Source organism: Scleropages formosus, chromosome 1 (genome assembly GCF_900964775.1).
Source record: "Scleropages formosus chromosome 1, fSclFor1.1, whole genome shotgun sequence".
Lineage (NCBI taxonomy): Eukaryota > Metazoa > Chordata > Actinopteri > Osteoglossiformes > Osteoglossidae > Scleropages > Scleropages formosus.
In genome coordinates this window covers 8,823,780-8,845,826 of record NC_041806.1, presented here as the reverse complement: position 1 = coordinate 8,845,826, position 22,047 = coordinate 8,823,780, and the positions used below count along the sequence as shown (strand labels likewise).

Genomic DNA, 22,047 nt, shown 5'->3' with positions numbered 1-22,047 from the left:
ATGCGGTTGTGTCCGATAAATGTGTGAGCAGCCGTAGACATTACCGACCCCAGAATCTCAACACTACCCGATCATAATGATCATCATATCACCTCATCATCATCAATCATCATCATCACGAACATGGATCCGAGCTCCGAGGCGCGCTGGGGTACCCGATACATGTGACGTCACACACAATCTCTGGACCCCGTTATGTGACCGGAGCTCCGTAATACTGAGTCCAAATGGTGATTTTGGCGAGAAAATGCGCTGTGAAACGTGCCGGTAACCCGTCTACCCCCCCCCCGACACCTCGCTCCGAGTCGGAGGGGTACCGGGGTCCGGGGACTCTGTGTCTCCCTCTCTCTCTCTGTGTGTGTGTGTGTGTGTGTGAGAGAGAGAGAGAGAGTGTACGTGAACGTGAACCGCGGTGGCCGGCAGCAGGTAATTAACACAACCGACGCCGCGAAAACACACTTCTCTCGCGGGCGGAGGACACGCAGCAGGCTGCGGCGTGTTACATGAGTCGTCCCGTGTGCAGGAATGTGACATAACATCAACAGGCGCGACGTGTCGCACGAGGGGCAGCTGCGGTCATCTCTCTGTGGTCATTTTAAGTAGCACGGACGGGCTCGCTCACTCACTCTCAGCGCCGAACCTCGTCCGGACGGATCCGCGGCATGGGCTGCGGACCGCAACGACGTCCCACGGACTTCTTTCTAACGCCTCTCCGTCGCAGCTCTGCCGCGTGTGGCGGTAACAGCAGCAGGGCTGCGGGACTCTCTCTGTCTGTGTGTGTGGTAAAAGCGGCGGCTCACCGAAGACGCCGGATCCCCGGTGCCCTTGTCGCGTTAACAGTAGTATCCCACGGGCTCGTCTCTCTCACTGCTCTCCCAGTAGTCTTCAGCCATGATTCCCCAGGCTGCGGCGCTGCACGGAGTCGCGTACGGAGTGTCGCACGGCCGACAACATGCCTCGGCCGCCTTTACCTCTAGTATTACAACGTTAGAGCCGCGGTGTGTCTGCGTGTGTGTATTTTTTTCCTCCTTCCCAAATCCAGAGGAGAGGGGGGAGCAGCTGCGAATAGACTCCAGAGTCACTCACTGGAGAGGTGCTCCTCGGGCAATTATGCAATTTGCTTGTGCAACCCCGAACAAGGTGCACTTGGCATTAATAAAGCGACACAACTTAAATAAATATTTTCCGCTGTAAGCAGAGTACACGTGTTTTAAAATGAATTCGTTTTCCCTTCACGTTATTTCTTTGAACGATTTCACGCCCCCCCCCTCGGGAGGTGTCGAAGTTCTTTGGTGGTCTGACCCAAATTCCACTGAAGTAACGGAGACTGTACCATTCAACGGACTCTCATAGGGGAGTCCGAGAGATCCGCTGACTACGCCAGTATCAAAAAATGTTGGTAGCCTACGAAAACTGCAATCTAGAAAAAGAAAAGCGTTGATCCAGGTACAGTTTCATACATTTTTACTTAAAGAATGTCAAAGCAATGATTTCAAACCTAACTACATAAATGAGTAAGTCATTGTAGAGTTGATTACCAACGGATTCGCTAAGCGAAAACTAAGGATAAAATAAATGTATTGAGAGTTACACCCTGTCTTGCACAGTAAATATGCGACGTTGATTCAACAGTGTGTAGTAGAACAGAGTTAAAACAGTGCAGTCTGGAAAAAATGTAAACTATCAAAAACTTGATTTTACTCAGCGGCGACACAAGGGTTGGTCTCACCCCCATGGCATTGACCCTGTCCCATACCATACAGAATCCTTAATGTTTTTTCTAATCATAATGTTACCTGTAAATCGTAATTCCCGTATAGCACTGAATGTAATGGCAATAGTAGTGACATAAACAACTAGCAAAATTTAAATTACACTTTTATTTTACAGTATGCATAGCTAAATGTATTTACAATACATTGAATCATTGTGGTTAAGTGAAAAATTCTGTAAGAAAACAGAATCGAAGTAAAAACGTAGTAAGAACGACATCAAAATTATGTTTATTTTAACGTTCTTGATATAGGTTCACAAATACTAATTACCATAATATTGTGGCTAAAATGCAAGAAAATCTGACAAAATCAGCGACTACAAAAACACTAGTAGCAACGAAAACAACAGCGAGCGCATGTAGCGCATGTGGACGAAACCACGTGATTAGAAGCGTCACTGTAATTGGGTAATAACAGCTCTGAGCGGAGCGCATTAAAAAGTACAAAAAATTAATTAGCATAGAGTTTCAGCCTTGTGGGTATATTGATGCAAGTGGGCTGGACTTACGAAAAATGTTTTTTGTTGTTAAATAAATTAATAATAATAATCATATTGATTAATATATAATAAACGTTAATTAATTAACATATAATAAATATTAATTAATAATACTATATGCCCCTGGTAGGGTCTCCCATGGCAAACAGTTCCTGGATGACAGACGAGACAAAGTGCGGTTCAAAAGCCGCTTATGATGACTATTAAATCAAGGTTTTCGTTTACCCCGCCCGGTATGAGGCCACCGGGGCCCCACCCTGGAGCCAGGCCTGGGGGGGGGGGCTCGCATGCGAGTGCCTGGTGGCCAGGTCTATGTCCATGGGGCCTGGCCGGGCTCAGCCCGAAGCCATGATGTGGAGCCGCTCTTCGGTGGGCTCACCACCTGCTGGAGAGACCGTAAGGGGCCGGTGCATTGTGATTTGGGCGGTAGTCGGGGCCGAGCGCCTGGCCGACCCAAACCTCGGGTGCCAACTCTGGTTTTTAGGACTTGGAATGTCACCTCACTGGCGGGGAAGGAGCCTGAGCTGGTGCAGGAGGTTGAGAGAGACTGTCTAGATATAGTCGGGCTCACTTCCACTCACAGCTTGGGTTCTGGAACCACTCTTCTCGACCAAGGGTGGACTCTCCACTATTCTGGCGTTGCCCATGGTGAGAGACGGCGGGTCAGTGTGGGCTTGTTAATAGCCCCCCAGTTCAGCCGCCATGTGTAGGAGTCTACCCCGGTGAATGAGAGGGTCGTCTCCCTACGCCTTCGGGTCAGGGAACGGTCTCTCACTGTCATTTGTGCTTATGCGCCTAACGGCAGTGTAGAGTACCCGGCCTTTTTAGAGTCCCTGGGGAGCGTGCTGGAAAGCACTCCCACTAGGGACTCTGTCGTTCTACTGGGGGATTTTAACGCCCACGTGGGCAGCGACAGTGACACCTGGGATTGGGAGGAATGGCCTCCCTGATCTGAACCCGAGTGGTGAGTTGTTATTGGATTTCTGTGCTAGTCACGGTTTGTCCATAAAGAACACCATGTTTAAGCATAAGGGTGTCCATCAGTGCACTTGGCACCAGGACACTCTAGGTCGGAGGTCGATGATCGACTTTGTAGTCGTTTCTTCTGATCTTCGGCCATATGTCTTGGACACTCGGGTGAAGAGAGGGGCTGAGCTGTCAACTGATCACCACCTGGTGGTGAGTTGGATTCAATGGCGGGGGAAAAGCTGGACAGACCTGGCAGGCCCAAATGCATAGTGAGGGTTTGTTGGGAACATTTGGCAGAGGCCCCTGTCAGAGAGGTCTTCAACTCCCACTTCCGACAGAGCTTCAACCAGGTCCCGAGGGAGACTAGGGACATTGAGTCCGAATGGACTATGTTCTACACCTCCATTGTCGGGGCGGCGGTCCGGAGCTGCGGCTGTAAAGTCTCCGGTGCTGTCAAGCTGAAGAAGGAGTTCTATCGGGCCTGGCTGGCTCATGGGACTCCTGAGGAAGCTGACTGGTACCGGCGGGTAAAGCGGAACGCGGCTCTGGCAGTCGCCGTGGCAAAAACTCAGGCCTGGGAGGAGTTTGGCGAGGCCGTGGAGGAAAACTTTCGGTCGGCCTCAAAGAGATTCTGGCAAACCGTCCGACGACTCAGAAGAGGGAAGCGGTGTTCCGCCAACACTGTTTACAGTGGAAGTGGTGCGCTGCTGACCTCAACTGAGGATATCATCGGGCGGTAGAAGGAGTACTTTGAAGATCTCCTCAATCCCTCCGACACGCCTTCCGTAGAGGAAGCTGAGACTGGGGACTCGGAGGGGGCTCGTCCATTACCCTGGCTGAAGTTGCTGAGGTAGTCAAAAAACTCCTCGGTGGCAAGGCTCCAGGGGTGGATGAGATCCGCCCCGAGTTTCTCAGGTCTCTGGATGTTGTGGGGCTGTCTTGGCTGACACGCCTCTGCAGCATCGCGTGGAGTTCGGGAACAGCGCCTCTGGACTGGCAGACCGGGGTGGTGATCTCTCTTTTTAAGAAGGGGGACCGGAGAGTGTGTTCCAACTATAGGGGGCTCACACTCCTCAGCCTCCTTGGGAAAGTCTATGCTGGGGTACTGGAGAGGAGAATTTGACCGATAGTCGAACCTCGGATTCAGGAGGAGCAATGCGGTTTTCGCCCTGGCCGTGGAACACTGGACCAGCTCTATACCCTCACTAGGGTGTTGCAGGGTTCATGGGAGTTTGCCCAACCAGTCCATATGTATTTTGTGGACCTGGAGAAGGCATTCGACCGTGTCCCTCGTGGGATCCTGTGGGGGGTGCTTCGGGATTATGGGGTTCAGGGCTCGCTGCTACGGGCTGTTCGTTCCCTGTATGCCCGGAGCAGGAGCTTGGTTCGCATTGCCGGCAGTAAGTCAGACCTGTTCCCGGTGCATGTTGGACTCCGCCAGGGCTGCCCTTTGTCACAGATTCTGTTCATTATTTTTATGGACAGAATTTCTAGGCGCAGCCAGGGAACGGAGGGTAATCAAGACTTACGGCGTGCACTGGAGAGGTTTGCAGCCGAATGCGAAGCGGCGGGGATGAGAATCAGCACCTCCAAATCCGTTGCCATGGTTCTCAGTCGGAAAAAGGTGGATTGTCCCCTCCAGGTCTGGGGGGAGTTGCTCCCTCAAGTGGAGGACTTTAAGTATCTCGGGGTCTTGTTCATGAGTGAGGGAAAAATGGGGCGGCAGGTTGACGGACGGATCGGTGCGGCGTCCACAGTAATGCGGTCATTGTACCGGTCTGTTGTGGTGAAGAAGGAGCTGAGTCGTAAGGCGAAGCTCTCAATTTAATGGTCGATCTATGTTCCTACCCTCACCTATGGTCATGAACTCTGGATCATGACCGAAAGAATGAGATCGCGGATACAAGCGGCAGAAATGAGTTTCCTCCGCAGAGTGGCTGGGCGCACCCTTAGGGATAGGGTGAGGAGCTCAGTCACCCGGGAGGAGCTCGGAGTAGAGCCGCTGCTCCTCCGCATCGAGAGGAGCCAGTTGAGGTGGCTCGAGCATCTGTTCCGGATGCCTCCTGGACGCCTCCCTGGTGAGGTGTTCCGAGCATGTCCCACTGGGAGGAGGACTCGGGGCAGACCCAGGACACGTTGGAGAGACTGTTTCTCCCAGCTGGCCTGGAAACGCCTTGGGGTTTCCCCACAGGAACTGGAGGAGGTGTGCGGGGAGAGGGATGTCTGGGGGACTCTGCTTGGATTGCTACCCCTGTGACCTGGTCCCGGATAAGCGGAGGAAGATGGATGGATGGATAATTAATAATACATTTCTCCTGAAACACTACACAAAAAATTTATAGACAATCATTTCGGTGTCATGGTGTCACTCGGTGCGGTCCACACCCCCCTAGTGACATCACTGATTTTACTGTGTGGTGTCCCACAGCTTATGTTACAGCAGCCTGTTCACCGCTTTCTTTCGTTTTCCAAAATCAGTTTTGAACTCCGTATTGATCTGTCAACAAACAGCGTTTTGACAGTCCTTTATTTGGCTTTGTTTAAACCCTTCACTAAACTATTGGCATTTACAGTAGGTGGATAAATACAGTAAGAGTCCTGGAACTGAGGAAATACTCTTAATTCTTCCACATCATATTTTGCAGGAAATGAAACTGAAAAGGGGGGCATGGCAGCACAGCGGGTTTGGCCTGTGCCTGCTCTCTGGTGGGTCTGTGGTTCGAGTCCTGCTTGGGGTGCCTTGCGATGGACTGGCATCCTGCCCTGGCTGTGTTCCCCGCCCTGTGTTGCCAGGCTTGGCTCCGGCTAATTGCGACCCCGCTAGGGACAAGCGGCTTCAGTCAACATGTGTGAAACTGAAAATGTAACCGTAATTCAGAAGTCAAATCACCAAGTACATGTCTACAAAGCTGAAAAGTTTGAGCTGGTGCAGCTGGTAGTGTAGTGGTTTGAGCTATTGGCCATGGATCTAAAGGTGGCAGATTTTAAACACACCTCTAGCCGTAGTTCCCTTGAACTTGAAGTACTTGCCCTGTGGTGCTCCAGTAAAATTATCCAGCTGTAAAAATGGGTAAATAATTGCAAAAAAAATCCATCTAAGTCTCTCGTTCTGCTAATGCAAACCACACATTGTATTTTCTATGAAATGTATGTCACTTTAGAGAAAAATGACTGTTGAATTAATGTAAATGTAACACTAGAAGTTGCTTTGGAGAAAGGCATGAGCTAAATGAATAAATCTAAATTACAGAGCAAGGTAATGAACCGTGTTCAAGAGGTACACTACTAACATTGAATTAGACACTTGTATGAGCCAAATTACACTTCTGAGCAAAATGGATTGATTTAGCAGCTGTTGTCTGCCTTATGAAAGGATGACAAAAAGAAAATCCTGAACAAATTTCTCTGCACAGATATACATCTAAACCCCAGCATAAATCTAAGTTTTAAATTGTATCTTTTCTTCAATATCTGCAATGTTTAACAGGCCAGGGTAAACAAATCCTGTGCCTGTGGGAATACTTTGACAAAAATTTTCAGTGTAGGAGTATTCCACATTGATTTATTATCATTTTGAAGCAACAACATAAATAACAAAATTCTTTGTTGAACATTTATTTAAATTTAAGAAGAGAGTTAAATGTTTATTACATAATAGATTGATGTATTTTTAGTATTTAGTAATGGTCTTTGTTCAAGTACCAGAGATAATTAAGGATAGCATTCACAATATTAACACTGAATAATTAAAACATATCTGGCATATTTGTGTAGTGACATAAATAACTAACAACTGGAGTTGGCTTATGTGAGACTGGTAGAGGTAGGTGTCTGGGGGTTTGTCGCTAAATCACCATGCAGTGAACTGCATCCTGTGTTATACCCTGCCTAGTCTAGTGCCCTATGCTTTTGGGATAGGCTCTGGACCACCACAACCCTCACTTAGGACAAGCGGTTAATGCATTGAGTGATTGTAACAGAGAGTATAATATTGCAAGCGGAGCTGATATTGGTAAATCACCAGCAGCACAGCTTTCAGGTGCTCAGACCTTAGATTAGCTCATTTTCAGGGAAATGCGGAGAAACAGTATTGGATCACGATACAACGTCTTGGCATCGGTTAAAGATTGGAATCATGACTGGATGTACAATTTCACCATTGGTATTCAGGATGGCAATGGAAGTTATTTTAAGGACTTCCAAATGGGTTGTTGGCAGTGAGATGCTGCTGGATGGAACCCCCTATTAGAGTATTCATAAATGACATGACAACAGTTACAGCTATGGCTTCTTGTACTCGTCATTTGTTGGCTGAGCTCAATGATAATTTGAAGTTGATGGTTAATCCAAGTAAGTTGAAGAGTCTCTTGATTGTTGGTGGAAAGGTGGTGCAGGAAAGGTTTTGTACTGATGAGGAGGTAATTCCATCTATTCTGGAAAAGCCAGTTAAGAACTGGAGTAGGTGGTATGATTCCATGTTGAGTGATAAGGAGCAGGTGGCACTAAGGGAGGTGGCTGTGAAGCGCATCGAGAGCATGATGTGTCTCTCCTGTCTGGGAAATTGAAGTTGTGGCATCTGCAGTTCGTGCTGTTGTCACGCATTAAATGGTCACTATGAGTTTTCTGTCCGGGAGGTTGAGAAGTTGAAGCGGTTTATTAGTAAAGCGGTAAGACGGTGGTTGGGACTGCCACGCTGTTTAACTAGTGTAGCGTTGTATGGGAACGGTATGTTGGAGCTGCCGGTGATACATTTGGTTGAAGGATATAAGCGTGCGAAAGTGGCCTTGAAAGACGTGGGGGTAAGGACGAGTGGCGGGTAGAATCCCAGAGAGGCGCGAAAAGGGAGCTATAGCTGTTAGACGTGATTGGTCACTTGCAGAGGGGGGAGGCGGGGTTTGGTCCTGGCCGGATGCGGAAGCAGATAAACGGCGGCTGGTTCGCTAGGCAGGCTGGAGTAATTTTTTTTTTTTAAATTATTATTATTATTATTATTATTATTATTATTATTATTATTATAATATAAAATTAACGTTGCCAGTTTAGGTTTGATGTTCTGGATTATTCATTGTTCTTGTCTTGTGAGTGCTTGAATTGTACAATAAAAAAGTAAAAATATTATATTCGGGAGCAGGAAGCCTGAGGGAGGCGAGGCTCTGGTGATTTGGTCCGAAGTTCGGACGGTGTGTGGAGAAGCGGGAGCGACGCTGGCAAGATCTGTGGGTTTTGTGGCGAGCCGCTTAGTTAGTTCATTGTTGGAGCGACGTAGCGTTCAGTTCTGCCGATTCTGCAGAATCGTGTTAAGCAGTGGTGGGCAGGTGATTGTTGCGTGGCGGCGCTGGGGTAAGCTTGGCGCCATGATCAAGTGCTAAATGTGTAGCAGGTTTTTTGGAGAGCAGAAGCGTTTGTTTGTGAGTCCTTTGCCTGCTGGCAGTGTAAGTAAAACAGTTGGATTTACGTGAGGGGGAGGGAGTATATTGTGCAAGACTGGACGTGTCTCGGATGCGGTAAGGCATGATGTGATGTGGCTGGAAGCTGCTGGCTGATGTGGGCCAACTACTCCAGCCTGCTACAGGTTGTTATGGTTACGTCATTATGTCCAGGCATGGTATTATATTTCCACTGTGTGTGAATTGTGCACTTTGTAGAATCAACAGTGCTGTTGGAGGATGCTATTGGGGAGGCGTATTATCAGGAGAAATGTTTAAGTATGCAGATCTTTGTCAGAGACAAGAGACTGGTAGAGGGTAGGTGTCAGGGGGTTTGGCTAAATCAGCTGGGGGGATTTGGTATTAGAGGCTGTTTAAGGGTGAGTCAGTGGTTATGGTTAAGAAAGCAGGGTAGTTGAGGTGTAGTGGTTGGTAAAACTGGCAGGTGGCTAATAAGGGGAGGCAGCTGTTGGTATTTAAGGAGGTGTGGCCTTAACTGCATTGGTTTAAGATTGCGGAGTGGTGCATTTGCAGCTTTTGACATGTATGGAAGGGTAGTATTTAACTGTTGTGGTGTGTGCATTTGTTGAGGGTGAAGGGGACCTAGTCATGTGTGTGGAGGGGGGTGTGTCTGGGATGCCAGGCTGCACTGTTGGACTTTGATGTCCTGAGCCTAATTCAGTGAAACACTGACCGGAGGGAGGTGCACACTTGACAACCTCAATGAAATGCTGCTAGCGTAGTGGTTAGAGCTACTGCTTTTGGATCCAAAGGTCGCAGGTTTGATCCCCACCTCTGGCTGTAGTACCTTTGAGCAAGGTACCTACCCAAAAATCACTCCAGTGAATTTACCTTGCTGTATAACTGGGTAGATAATACTGTATGTCACTTTGGAGAAAAGCATCAGCTAAATGAATAAATGTAAATACCCATGTTGGCATCCTGCCATTGGGTGATGAAATTAAGATGTCTGGTCTTGAGTCATGGAGATGTATGAAGGCAATGCTGGAAATTTCCCCCCGTCAGTGGGTTTATGTTTGGACTGGGTCCTTGTATACATCCGTTGTTATATGCACATGGGGTATGACATCTTCTGTGTTGAATGTCAAATAACATTTTCATGTATTAACCTTAATATGAATAATGGTTACACTAAGTTATATAAAACTGTGGAATTTTCAAACTGATTAACTGATCTACTTATATTTTAAAATCTTCCCACGTTGCACTCCCCCCCCACGTGTCATTCATGGTATGTCCCATTTGCTCGCTTCTCCCCGTGCCTTTAAGCGGCGGAGGGACAGGTAAGAGATGTCGGGATTATTCTAACAAATACGGATACAGGATTAACATATGAAAACTGAAACTTATGTCTGTATTTACATATATAATAAGCGAAATGTTTACTGTGAATTTATAAAATGACTGAACAGTGTAATGAGTTCTTTGTGTTGCCCTATGTTGAAAAGTTATGGTATTTCTTGCACTCGTGATTTGTCGCTTAATTTCAAGGAAAAAACTGCTTTCATAATTTGCGATGGTATACCATGAACAGCTTTAGGGGAAAAACTGTAAATATGTACTTGTGAGACGGTAGTGGGGAGAAGTGCGCTCGCTGAGTTGCGACATGCATGGTGCGGAGCCCGTTATCGTTAGCGGCAGTATTTCAGAACCAATAGATGAATAAGAATGGGTTTTACAGTATTTACCAAGTATGCTGATGCACAAGGAATTTGTTTTGGTTCTTTCAATATTAGACAATAGATGAGACAGGCAGCTGACAGTCAGAATAAATAAATACAAAAATGTAGTAAAAACAAGTAAATCCCAAAAGTGATGGGATATATCCTACTGATAGGAGACCTGTAGGTGTGTTAAATCATCATAAGAGTGATGCCCGGTGGGGACTGTTTTTGTATCTTGTTGTTCTGGTGGACAGTGCTCTGTAATGCCTGCCAGAGGGGGGAAGTGTTTGTGCCCGGGGTGTGTGGGATCATTGGTGATGATTTTTTTTTTTTTTTTTTTTTGCCTGCCTGTTTCTCATTCTTGACTCGTACGAGACCCGAAGGATAGGCAGGGGTGCACCGATGATCCTCTCAGCCATCTTGACTGTCCTTTGTATCCTATTTCTGTCTGATTTGGTAGCCGAGCCAAACCAGTTATAGCAGTGCACGGGACGGACTCTGACAGCTGAGTAGAACCGGATCAGCGAGTCCTGTGGCTGGTTGAACTTCTTCAGTTGGCAAAGGATGTACATCTGCTGTTGGGCCTTTTTCACAATGGAGTCAATATAGGTGTCCCACTTCAGGTCCTGGGAGATTGTAGCACCCAGGAACCTGAAGGACTCCATGGCTGACAGTGCTATTGAGAATGGTGAGGGAGGGGAAGTGCTGGGGACTTCCTCCTGAAGTCCAGTTATTGCTGCTGTTTTGAGCGTGTTAAGCTCCAGGTTGTTTTGACTATGCTAACCAGCTGTTCAACCTCCCTCCTGTATGCAGACTCCTCACAGTCCTGGATGAGGCCTGTAACTGTGGTGTCGTTTGCAAACTTCAGGAGCTTCGCAGAGGGGTCATTGGTGGTGCAATCATTTATGTACAGGGAGAATAGTAGTGGGGAGAGCACACATCCCTGAGGAGCACCTGTGCTGGAAGTGAATTTCCTCAGCTTCACCAGTTGCTGTCAGGAAGTTGATCAACTGACAGATGGTGGTGGGTGCAGAATCAGTTTTGTCTGAAGGAGGTCTGGGATGATGATGGTGAACACCGAAGTCCACGAATAGGACCCTTGCATAAGTCCCTGGTTTGTCGAGGTGTTGTAGGATGAAATGCAGTCCCATGTCGACTGCGTCATCCACCGACCTCTTCGCCCTGTTGCAAACTACAGGGGTCCAATGATGTCTTTCAGGTATGCCAACACCAGTCTCTAGAATAACAACATGACTACATGTCAAAGCAACGGGCCTGTAGTCATTTAGCACTGTAATATTGGACTTTGCAATGTTTACAAATAGGACTGTTTAAACAATCAGTAACATTCTGGTTGCATGCACAGTACAATCTCCTGGAATTAGTAATGCATTTGTTTTTTGGGGTGCATGCCAGGCAAGTGAGAATGGTGTGTGAGAAATTTCTCTTCCCAGGTGGTGTGTTCCATGTGCTGATGCTGTATTTGTGATTAACACACGTTAATAGACAACTCTGTGCTTATCGAACATCTCAGCACCGGCCAACATCGACAGGTGTTTACATCTGTCACATGCACAAGAGATCATGTTATATGTATTTGAAAACAATTGTAAAATGTTCCTTGCTGTTGTGTAAATGTATGCATGTTCATTTCCATGCATTAAATACTTTTTCAGATGGGTTGAAACATATTGAAAATGGTTAATTTCCAGTTTAATTTATGTAAAAAGACAAATTTTTAAATGACTTTGGATTCTGTGTCAGCAGGTATAACTGACAAATGTGTGGACCATGTTGTGACATACAGGGTACTGTCAGGGTCATGGTATGACCAGGCTGAGGGCAGGAGTGGGGGAATACCTGGAGAACGCTCCCAGGTTTATGGTGTGACAGTCAAGATAATTGATTCCAACAGGTACTAAACTTTTCAGACAGTCCCAGGTTCTTTGCAGTTTCAAAAAGAAGGCACAGATAAGGTTTTATTAAAGTTCTGCCTAATCTCTCCAGATGTTACCCCCTCATAAACTACTGCTCAGCTGCAGTCTCTCCACTGTGCTTATATACCACTATTTTTTTGAGGTTGTAAAACACCATCTGGAGCCTCCTCCTGAAAAGAGCTTGGTATTCCAGAAATTTGCACAGCAAAGAAAAGGGAAGGCACTAAACATGTACTGAAAAAGACAATACTGTATCCTCAAAACAATTTCATTTAGCTGCTTCTTTTTTCCAAAGCAACTTGCAATGGTAAGGTACTCACAATTATTTTACCCAGTTTTACAGTGGGGTGATGTTACTGGAGCAATTTAGGGTAAATACCTTGGTGGAGGCAAGAGTCAACCATGTGACATTTGGACCCAAAGCCAACAGCACTAACCACTGTGTGTCCAGCTGCCGCCGACCCCCCCCAAAAATCCTAAGGTGGAATGAACAGGAGTCCCTCTAGCACCAGTACCACATTTACTTTGGTTGGGTATCAAAGTAAATTTTTCGATTAAAAAGTAAATGTGCTAACAAGTGAAACAACCACCCAACTCAATAGCTCAGTTGAGATTTTCTACCATTGAGAGACCAAATTACAATACTGTAAACCACAGAGAATAAAAACCAGTACAACTGCTTCCAATGACTCTTATCTTCCTTAATAAAATGCCTTTTAATTACCTCCACTGGGTGTGCCTGCTCCTCCTTTCTTTCTAACAAGAGTGGACAGAGCCAGGGTGTGGCCTGTCATGTCTTTTCTGGTTTTCTGCTCAAATCATGCTAGTTGGTATAGGTGTTCTTGGCAAATAAATGACTAGAAGTGGAAAATAACTCACTCATTGTAGTATGAGCTAATAAATAACATTGACAGGGAGCACTAAACTCATAATTGCAAGTAAAAGCTTAAGGAGAAATTTGTTTTACCAATATGAAGCATTTCATAAACACCTAATTACAAGGCACGTGGTTTTTTTTTTCTCCTAGTCGCCTTTTCAGCAGTGTGTATCTACAAATCAAAAATTAGAAGCATTTACTTAGATGAAATCATGTTTATGAATATGTAATTTTTGGAGTTTTATTTGCATGTATTTATCAGCCCTTAAATGTGTATTTTCAAGTTAGAGTGCTTCTTGTAGCATTCTTAGTTTCTAGGATATTTAAATGAATAATTATTGGGTAGTGTTTACCGGAAGTTTCAGCTGACATTCATTTATGGTATGTTCACATTAGGATAAATATACACATTCTGTAAAGCAATATCCTGTGTTGCCGAGGGAGGCAAGTTTGGGCTGGTTATGGATTGGTGCTGTTGTGCTTTTATAAAAATTTCCTACGGCATCTGTTGCATGCATGACTAATTATAAATTCCCAAGGATAAATTATACATACCCCTAGAAATAGAATGCGGGATCTAGCAGTTTTTCCATGTTACTAGGGTCCATGTTCTTTCTGAGGAGTCTTTTATCATGATACTGTTTAAATGTGAAACAAAAGTATGCTGTCATTTTAAATATTTTATGTTCAGTTCTCTCTATATACTGATATACCGTGTGAAAAGAATTGTCCGTGTCCTCTGAAGTACAAGTAAAGGTATTGCAACTTTACACTTAAAGTAAAATTCTTTTTATATAGGTTCACAGTTTTCCCACTTTCTAGTATTTTCTAGGCTGCTTTAATGGACTTCCCATTGACATGCAGTGCTGGTCTGACATGCACCGTACCCTCACAAAGTTTGCAGTTATTGATCCAAAGTGTGTTGATGTGCAGATGTACGACAAAGGTAGCATCTTCAGCCAGGACCGACGATAAACTAATTGAACTCTGATGCAGCCAAAATTACAGACTAAACTATTTTTTAAAATATACTTGACTTATATTTCAATCACAAGAAATACCACTTAAGACCGAACGTGGCCGCTGTTTAGCAAAATCAAATTCATGCCTTGAAACAAAACACATGAAACATATCAGTGGGGTTCACGCTAAATGCCTCGACTATACACTACCTAATGAACAGGATGATGCTATACAATGCAAAAGAAAAAAAAAAAAACACTGACTTTCCACAGAAGGCTAGTTATACAATTACTGGTAATGAGTGTTAAGAGGATTTCCATATCCCAGTCACCCAAGGATTTTCTCAAAATACCAGTTTGAGAGCAGCACTTTGCTCTCTGTAGCCTGATCGAATCAGTTTTGTAGTTCAAATACCCTAATCGTAGGGGATTAAAACTAATTTTTTACTAGAACGTAATGAAATTATACTAACAATCAGGATTAAGTTAATTTGATCAACGATTTATCCTCTGAGAAATATGTTACTGAAATATCTTGACATTTGACATGCCTACTAAACAATGCGTGGCAGGTCTTAGTTTAAGAAATCCTACATTTGTGTTACATTTAGCTGATACTTTTCTGCAAAGCAGCTTACAATGTTAAACTACCCTTTTTTTACAGCTGGGCAATTTTACTGGAGCAATTTAAGATAAGTACCTTGCTCAAGGGTACTACAGCTGGGGGTGGGATTTGAACCTACAACCTTTGGGTCCAAGGCAGCAGCTGAAACCATTGTTCCTCCAGATGCTTGCTATATGATTATGTTAAATTGCAATTAAATTGTTCTGAACTCATTCAACTGTTTATGTACTGTTTGGGGCTAAAAGTATTGTTCTCCATCCTGCTCCCTGCATATCCTTCTGTATGGTGGTGGTTTTGGTTCAAAACAATTGATTAGCGATGGGGTAGGAGGCCCATGTGCGCACGCCCATTGTGTATGCTTGTTCGTGTGTGGTGGCGCATTTGCACCAGGGGGTAGCATGGGGGAGGGGTGAACGGAGCGAGGGAACGGAGGATTATTCCACAATTGGCTAAAGAGGGATTGAAAACAACCGTGTCAACTGGAGCTCAGCTCTGAATGCCCTTCTCTCAGCGTGCTCCGTGTTCATGGGTGTAGGTAACGCCTCTTCCGCACTATGGCCGGTTATTATAATTATTTCCTATGAGAATTGGAAAGAATCAGGAGAGAGAAAGCAGTAGCTCATTCAAAAGTGTGAGCACGTGCTTGAGATTAGAAGTGAGAGAGAGAGGGAGAGCAAGTGGATTGTGGTGCAAGAGGGACGTGGAAGGAGGAAGGAAGCTGAGAGCGCAGAGGGATAAGAAGAGCGCGGTCGCACGGCTTGGGCGCAAGACAACCGCGGCACCAAGTAAGATGGTGTTTCACATTCTGAAGTTCTGCCAGTGCAATTTTCATTAGGATTGTGTGTGTGTGTGAATGAATGCATGCACAAGATCTAAAGCTACATTTGTCTATGTGACAGTTCATACGAGCTCTTCTGTACAGTGAATGCAGATCATCTTGTTTCGTTTGTTCTCCTAAACCCGTGCATTACCATGAAACCACATTATGAACTCACTAGCTTATAATTAAGAAAATGGTAAAAAATGTCAAGATATTTTAAATTTAAAAACTTAGATATGGCACCAGTAGATGGATTCTGTTTGTGTAAAGATAAGACTTTTTTCCCCAAATCTTTCCATAATAATTAAAAGGTTAGGCTCCGGCTCCCCGCGACCCCCAATGGGATGAATGGTTCAGACAGTGTGTGTGTGTGTGTGTGTGTGTGTGTGTGTGTGTGTGTGTGTGTTGGAGATTGCTTTTGTTAAATATCAATGTTTTTGGAAAATTTTTCACCTCTTGATGGCAATGACCTCAACAAAATTATTAGTATTACTATCATAAATCATTACAAATTATGACAGAAGGTACCCAGTGAACAGGTGCTAAACACCATTGGCGCACTACATTAAACACTGGTTCCTTTCCTTGACACATTACATTACTCATGGACTTGTACTTGTCGCACTTTGACTAGCTGTGTCGATTCTCTGTTCCTAACTGTGGCATTGATGCTGTTAAAGGGTGACAGCCAGTACCGGGGTGGAACTGCTAATTATCGTACAGCTATCGACCCGCTTTGCCCCACGCGATGTCCGAGGTGGCAAGATCCAGGCTGAGGCTGGGAGTCCTGGAAGTTCTTCTCGCAGTCCCTTTTATTATTTCACAAAGGGAACCCAAAGTTGGCCGCTCTCCCTTTTCAAGGACTAGAGTCTCCTGTTAGAGTCTCTCTTTCTTCCTGCTGTGCTGCATTTAAGCCCCTTTTCATTGCTTTCCCACCCTCCCCCCGGGTACTCCTGCCTCTATTCATTCAACCTTCGGCCAAATGCTGCCCTGTTGCGCTACATAACCGGTTTGTCAACTGAACGGACCTTGCGTTTAAACTTAAATTATTCCAATATTTATTGCTTGATCCGTGAGGTGAGGCAGTGGAGTGATTAAAAACGGTGAGCGGTGGGAGGTAATGGAACTGATGTACGCATGACTGATTACCAAACGCAAGCAAGGTAGCGTTTTATCTCCGTTTTAAATACGCATCTCATTAGTGTGACACAAAAGACCGGGGAGAGAATGAAGAACACAGGGTGCTTTTCTCCATTAACGTAGGATGCAAGCTGCACCATCAAACAATGGCATGTAGTAAATCTTGTTGAATGGGCTCCTGTGTAACGGTGTAATCTGCAATTTATTCATTTATGAGTTCTCATAAATCTAACACCGTAATTATATCGGGTGTTTGCACTGAATATCTTTGACGGGTTTATGTAATTTGGACACTGTCGGGGCTAAATGTTGCTCTGGGTCTGACCTAAGAGGCTCGCTACCCACAAATTTGACTCCACCTGTTGTAAAAATCTCACTAAGTGACATACTGAATCTTAAATGTCTAAAATGGAAAATGTATTTTTTTATTTACATGTGATGCCTGTTGTCTGTGTGTGATTTATAACTGCATTATCACTTGATTCCATAGAAATTATACCTATACGGTAAGTATAGTATAAATAACTACAAATTTCATGGCAGGCAACATTGTGTGTGCTGGGCTGCCCGTTGAACACCCCCTGCTATAGGGAGCGCTGTTTTTTGTCTCTAGTGCTCAGCCCTCGCTGGAATTCCATCTTGATAGAAAACGATGGGAGATTAGTAAAGAACTGAGCTGGGACAAAAACTAGCATACGTTGTGACATCAACGAATCTGGGCTGCTCACTCCTGATTTACAGGAGATTGATTGACCACTAAATGGACAAACTGCAAACTAAAATTATTTTTCGTATGTTTCAACAGATTCAACAATGAGTTGGGGGGGGGGGGGGGGGGGGGGGATACTATCAGTTTGTGTTGCTTAGTACAGTACAGGAAAGATGTAACCAGATAAAACCTCTCCTCCTATATCTTTACTGATCGTATCCCCTAGTGATGTCAGTACAGCAAAAGGGCGTCGGCTGGACGTGAACACATGGTACTTGTCTGAACGCATGGCCCTGCACATCTGTCCTGTAGAAACATGTTGGTGAAATAATGCATAGGCTATATCTGTACTGAATGGCGCAACAACTGGAAAAGCTTGCTTGGGTCAGCAGTTTCAACTAACGTGTTGTTCTCTTTCAGGGAGTATGTGGCTGTACTTCCTGTCAGTGTGTGCAGGGGTCGCGGCAGCCTTGTACGTGCTGTGGTCCTGGTTGATTCCTGCTGTCGTGCAGTACAATCCCTGGCTGGCTCTCCTCTGGCATGATGCGATCGTGCAGCAGGTCCTCAACATCCTGACTCGCTCGACACGACCCCAGGTGCCCCCCCCCCACTCTTGCTCTACTCTCATCATTTAGGAACTGCTGTGTACTTAGCAACCGCAACCAAAGCAACCTAATAATGGCGTAAGCCTAATAAATAGAAACACGGTATTCATTTTGGCAGCCTTGAGCGTTCTCCCATTTCACACTTGGCTCTGCGTTACAAATGTCCTCCTTTCCTGTTGGAATGTAATGTAGGATTTTTTTTTTTTTGTAGGGCACTATTCAGTTGTAACTGCAATACGTTTCATGTAGACAGAAGTGTCCACACAATCAATTAGAAATGTTTCATTTTACACTGGATGAAATTTTATATAGTTAATTTTATTCTCTTCGTTAACTATTTTGACTTAAAGAACATGATTTAACGTAAGACATTTGAAAAAGAGACTAATTACTTTGTAAACAAATAAAGTTGCAGATATTGGGTTTCCACTGCTGTACTTGTAGACTTCCCATGCATTCCTGAAGATCTGCTCATAAAGACAACTCTGTTATAGTTAATTTTTTCCACAAAACTTATGAAAAACTCCTACTTAATATTTTAAAACAAAAAGTGGAATTCAAAACCAAATCCAGAATATCGGAACGTCAGTGAACACCTTAAATCTAGGCTGAAGAGAATTAAAAAAAAAAAAAAAATCAAAATCGTTCATAACACATTTCACCTTTCCCTCATATAAAATTATTTTTCCTTTGTTGTTCATGGGTGACAGTACTCAACGGGTGTCTCACAGCTTCTGGGTTATGGAGTTTATGTTCTCCGTATGTCACATAGGTTTTCTCCAGTTGAATTGGTCACTATAAATTGCCTTTAGTGTTTGTATGTGTGGGTGAATAACTGACTATAGTGGAGTGTACCCTGTCTCTGGTCCCATGCTTCTGGAACAGGCTCATTACCATCTCAACCCTGCACTAAAGTAAGGAGCAGATTCTATTCTATCTTTTTTAAATGCTGATATAACAGCCTATAAAGATGTTGGAACCTTTGATAAGCAGCTATTTGTAAAGGAGCCATAGTGTTTTCTTCCAAAGTATAGGTTTGAAAATCTCCTGTACATTTTTTCAATAAAATGAAATATGCAATGAAATTACACATTCATAAAATATAACTTGCAATAGATAAGAATCAAATCAGTCTTTTGTACAGATATTGCCTTTTAGAAAAATTATATTCATTTTATCACTTCAAATTTTAAACAGAGGTAAGGATGTTGCCTTTTCAATTTTTAGCATTTCCTTAAACTTTTTTGCTCTGTGGGTCACTAACTTTAGACATGAGTCATGAGACTTCTGAGAGATGTTTGGGAGTGGGTACACAGCTATCCAACAACATCTCCAACAGAAGTTCCACTTCATGTGGAGGAAGACACTGATTTCCTTGTGTGGTGCTTGGTGTGTCACCAAGGCTCGTATTTTAATTTTGAAATTTCTGTTGTAACCTATTTCTGCTAAGTGTGAATTGATAGCTGATTACACAAATGACACTTTCTTGTGAGCCGAAGTGTTGTATAAGGAACCTTCATTATACGATGGAAGCCTGAAATCAGTTTTACTGAAGTCCATACTATAAAGTTAATGCTAGACATAACCTTTGTGTAAGTTTATGTAATGTCATATGCAGCAATAAACACCCTCAGAGTAAAATATACACAATGTAACAGATCAAAATCAAAGCACTGCTACAGAAGTATCACCTTTCCTGTTACCTCTGCTCTGCAGCGTATCCTGAAGGCAGTTCAAAACAATGCCACCCGGGGGGATGCTGAGAGTGTCATTGCTGCCATTGACAACTTCTGCCGAAAGAAGGAGTGGGCCATGAATGTGGGGGATGATAAAGGTATCTATAACTCCTGGTCTTTTACTGAGTCCTGAGAGATGAAAAGACCTATGCTTCTTGACTCCTCCTTGTTTTTGCCCTTGCTCACATTCACCTGGGGATCCTATCTTTTTTGGCATTTTGCTCCATATCCAGCCCTTAAATGTCACCCTCCTCCCTCACCATCTAAAGGGGCTATGGTCACATCAACTTGCTCCGTGCTGAATGTGAAGTGAAAGAATCCACCTGCCCAGTGGGTAGAAACCTCTGTATGGAAACATGCACACAAACAGGTTATATTTATTACGCACATACTGCAAGGATTTTAGTTGGAGCTGAATCCCACTAATCCTCATTTTGCTGTACTGTGGATTTTAGTGCAACCCAGGTCTGCACTCAAGGGGACTTTAATCTTAAAATTAATTTACTACCAAACCTGGCATGAAACAAAATGTGCACGCCTGTCTTGCTTTACTGATGTATCCAAACATGGCTGTACGGACCAAATTTTGCACCAAAATTTCAGTGGAGCCCATAGGTACTGCATGCTTAATAAAAGATGGGGCGGGAAAAAAAAATTAGTTTAATAAAATGAACCGAACATAGGTAAATGAACAAAAAACATCCAGCCCAATTAAACTGCAAGTTCTCTTAACCACTGCCATCAATATCAATCTTTCTTATTCTGTCACCAACTGACACTCATTATTAATTATTGATAACGGCCTGTCCTGATGCAGGGTCGTTATAGTCCAGAGCTGGCCCTGGAAACAGGGTGCAAGGTAGGGAATTGCACACAGCTTCACTCACCACAGGAAATATAAACTCACTCATGTAAACAAGGAAAAAATGCAAACTGCATAGACTCAGCCGTATTTGAACCTTCATGCAAATGCATAACCCAGATGCTGAGAGGCACCAGCACTATCCACACCACCTCCCTCCCTGCCATTACTGACACATTGCTTATGTGAATTTTGCTCTGGGCAAGCGTTGTTAACGTTGACATTATTGTTCGGTAGAATTGCACAACCAGAAGCCAATGTAATATTCATTACCCTTTGTGTATGCAGGCCCTATCCTGGACTCTGTGGTGAGCGAGGTGAGCCCAAGCTTTGCCCTGGAGCTTGGCACATACTGCGGCTACTCCACAATTCGCATTGCTCGCCTGCTGCCTCCCGGCTCCCGTCTCCTCACCCTGGAGTTCAACCCTGACTATGCTGCCATAGCCCATCAGATCATTGCATGGGCAGGGCTCCAGGACAAGGTGAAGGGCCATAGTGTTCAAACCAATAAGGTAGCAGTCAAGCCACGTGCCCCATCTACTGATGCTTACGTGTGTTGTCCCTGACTGTGCCTGCAGGTCGAGCTTTTGGAGGGACCCTCAAGAGACCTGATTCCCCAGATGAAGGAGCGTTTTGGAATCAAATCATTTGATTTTGTTTTCTTGGACCACTGGAAAGAGTTCTACCTTCCTGACACCAAACTGCTTGAGGTACACAAAGTTATGCACTGAAGTCCAGACACAGACCACTCGGTGCAACCACACACAGGACTTAAGGTGATGTACTCACACGAAGGGTATAGTTGCTTAAAGTCTCATGATGTCCACCTGCTTCTCTCCAGGAATGCGGACTGCTGAGGAAGGGCACCGTGCTGCTGGCTGATAATGTAATTTGCCCTGGAACCCCCAAGTACCTAGAGTATGTCCGCAACAGCCCCTGTTACGAGAGCTGCTATTTCAAATCTCACCTGGAGTACACCAAGGTGGAAGATGGGCTCGAAAAGTCTGTTTTTCTCGGATAAAAAGAAGCATGCTTGACCTCTGGTCTTGCTGTTTACCTTGGTTGAGCGGTGGCAGACTTGGGCTCGCAACCTGAAGGATATTAGCTCATGTCTTTGTTTTGTTACCTCCTGCTCTTAAGGAAAAACAAAGTATGGAACACTGTTAAATTTTTAGCTTTTTGCATTCTAACTACATTTTGCAGTCATCAGATCACTGAAACCAATGTAATTTATAACTGTTCTATTAACTAAAGTTATTACATCTGAAATGCCAAAAAAATTCTTGAAATATATTTCTGACCAATATTAAAAAAAATGTAATACAAAAATCAGCTGAATGCTTGGATCCTGTTGTAACGGTATGGGAATGTTTACTTCTAATAGCAATTAAATCAATTTGACATTTTACTGTATAATTTA

The 22,047-nt window shown here is 44.3% G+C and overlaps 2 protein-coding genes across 11 annotated transcripts in view; one reads left to right on the top strand and one right to left on the bottom strand.

Moving 5' to 3' along the window:
• cdk16 (cyclin dependent kinase 16) overlaps positions 1-1,258 on the bottom strand; it is a 34,937-nt gene extending 33,679 nt beyond the window's left edge. For 2 of the 3 annotated variants that reach the window (XM_018752906.2, XM_018752909.2), the window contains exon 1: positions 801-1,258. The gene's annotated coding sequence lies outside the window, so the exon portion shown is untranslated. Of the gene's footprint in view, positions 1-626; positions 767-800 lie in introns of those variants that run through there. The other variant, XM_018752908.2, reaches the window with a different exon arrangement.
• On the top strand, positions 355-22,040 carry comta (catechol-O-methyltransferase a). 8 transcript variants are annotated; one of them, XM_018752913.2, is made up of 6 exons: positions 355-426; positions 17,845-18,020; positions 19,746-19,863; positions 20,916-21,109; positions 21,206-21,337; positions 21,469-22,040. In XM_018752913.2, the coding sequence occupies exons 2-6, from the start codon at positions 17,850-17,852 to the stop codon at positions 21,646-21,648; spliced, it is 795 nt and encodes a 264-aa protein (XP_018608429.1). In that variant the 5' UTR covers positions 355-426; positions 17,845-17,849; the 3' UTR covers positions 21,649-22,040. The 8 variants fall into 8 exon arrangements, with proteins under 8 accessions (XP_018608429.1, XP_018608428.1, XP_029106983.1 ...); XM_018752912.2 differs by lacking the exon at positions 355-426 and adding an exon at positions 1,353-1,446; XM_029251150.1 differs by lacking the exon at positions 355-426 and adding an exon at positions 8,176-8,197.
• The last annotated feature ends 7 nt before the right edge of the window (positions 22,041-22,047 follow it).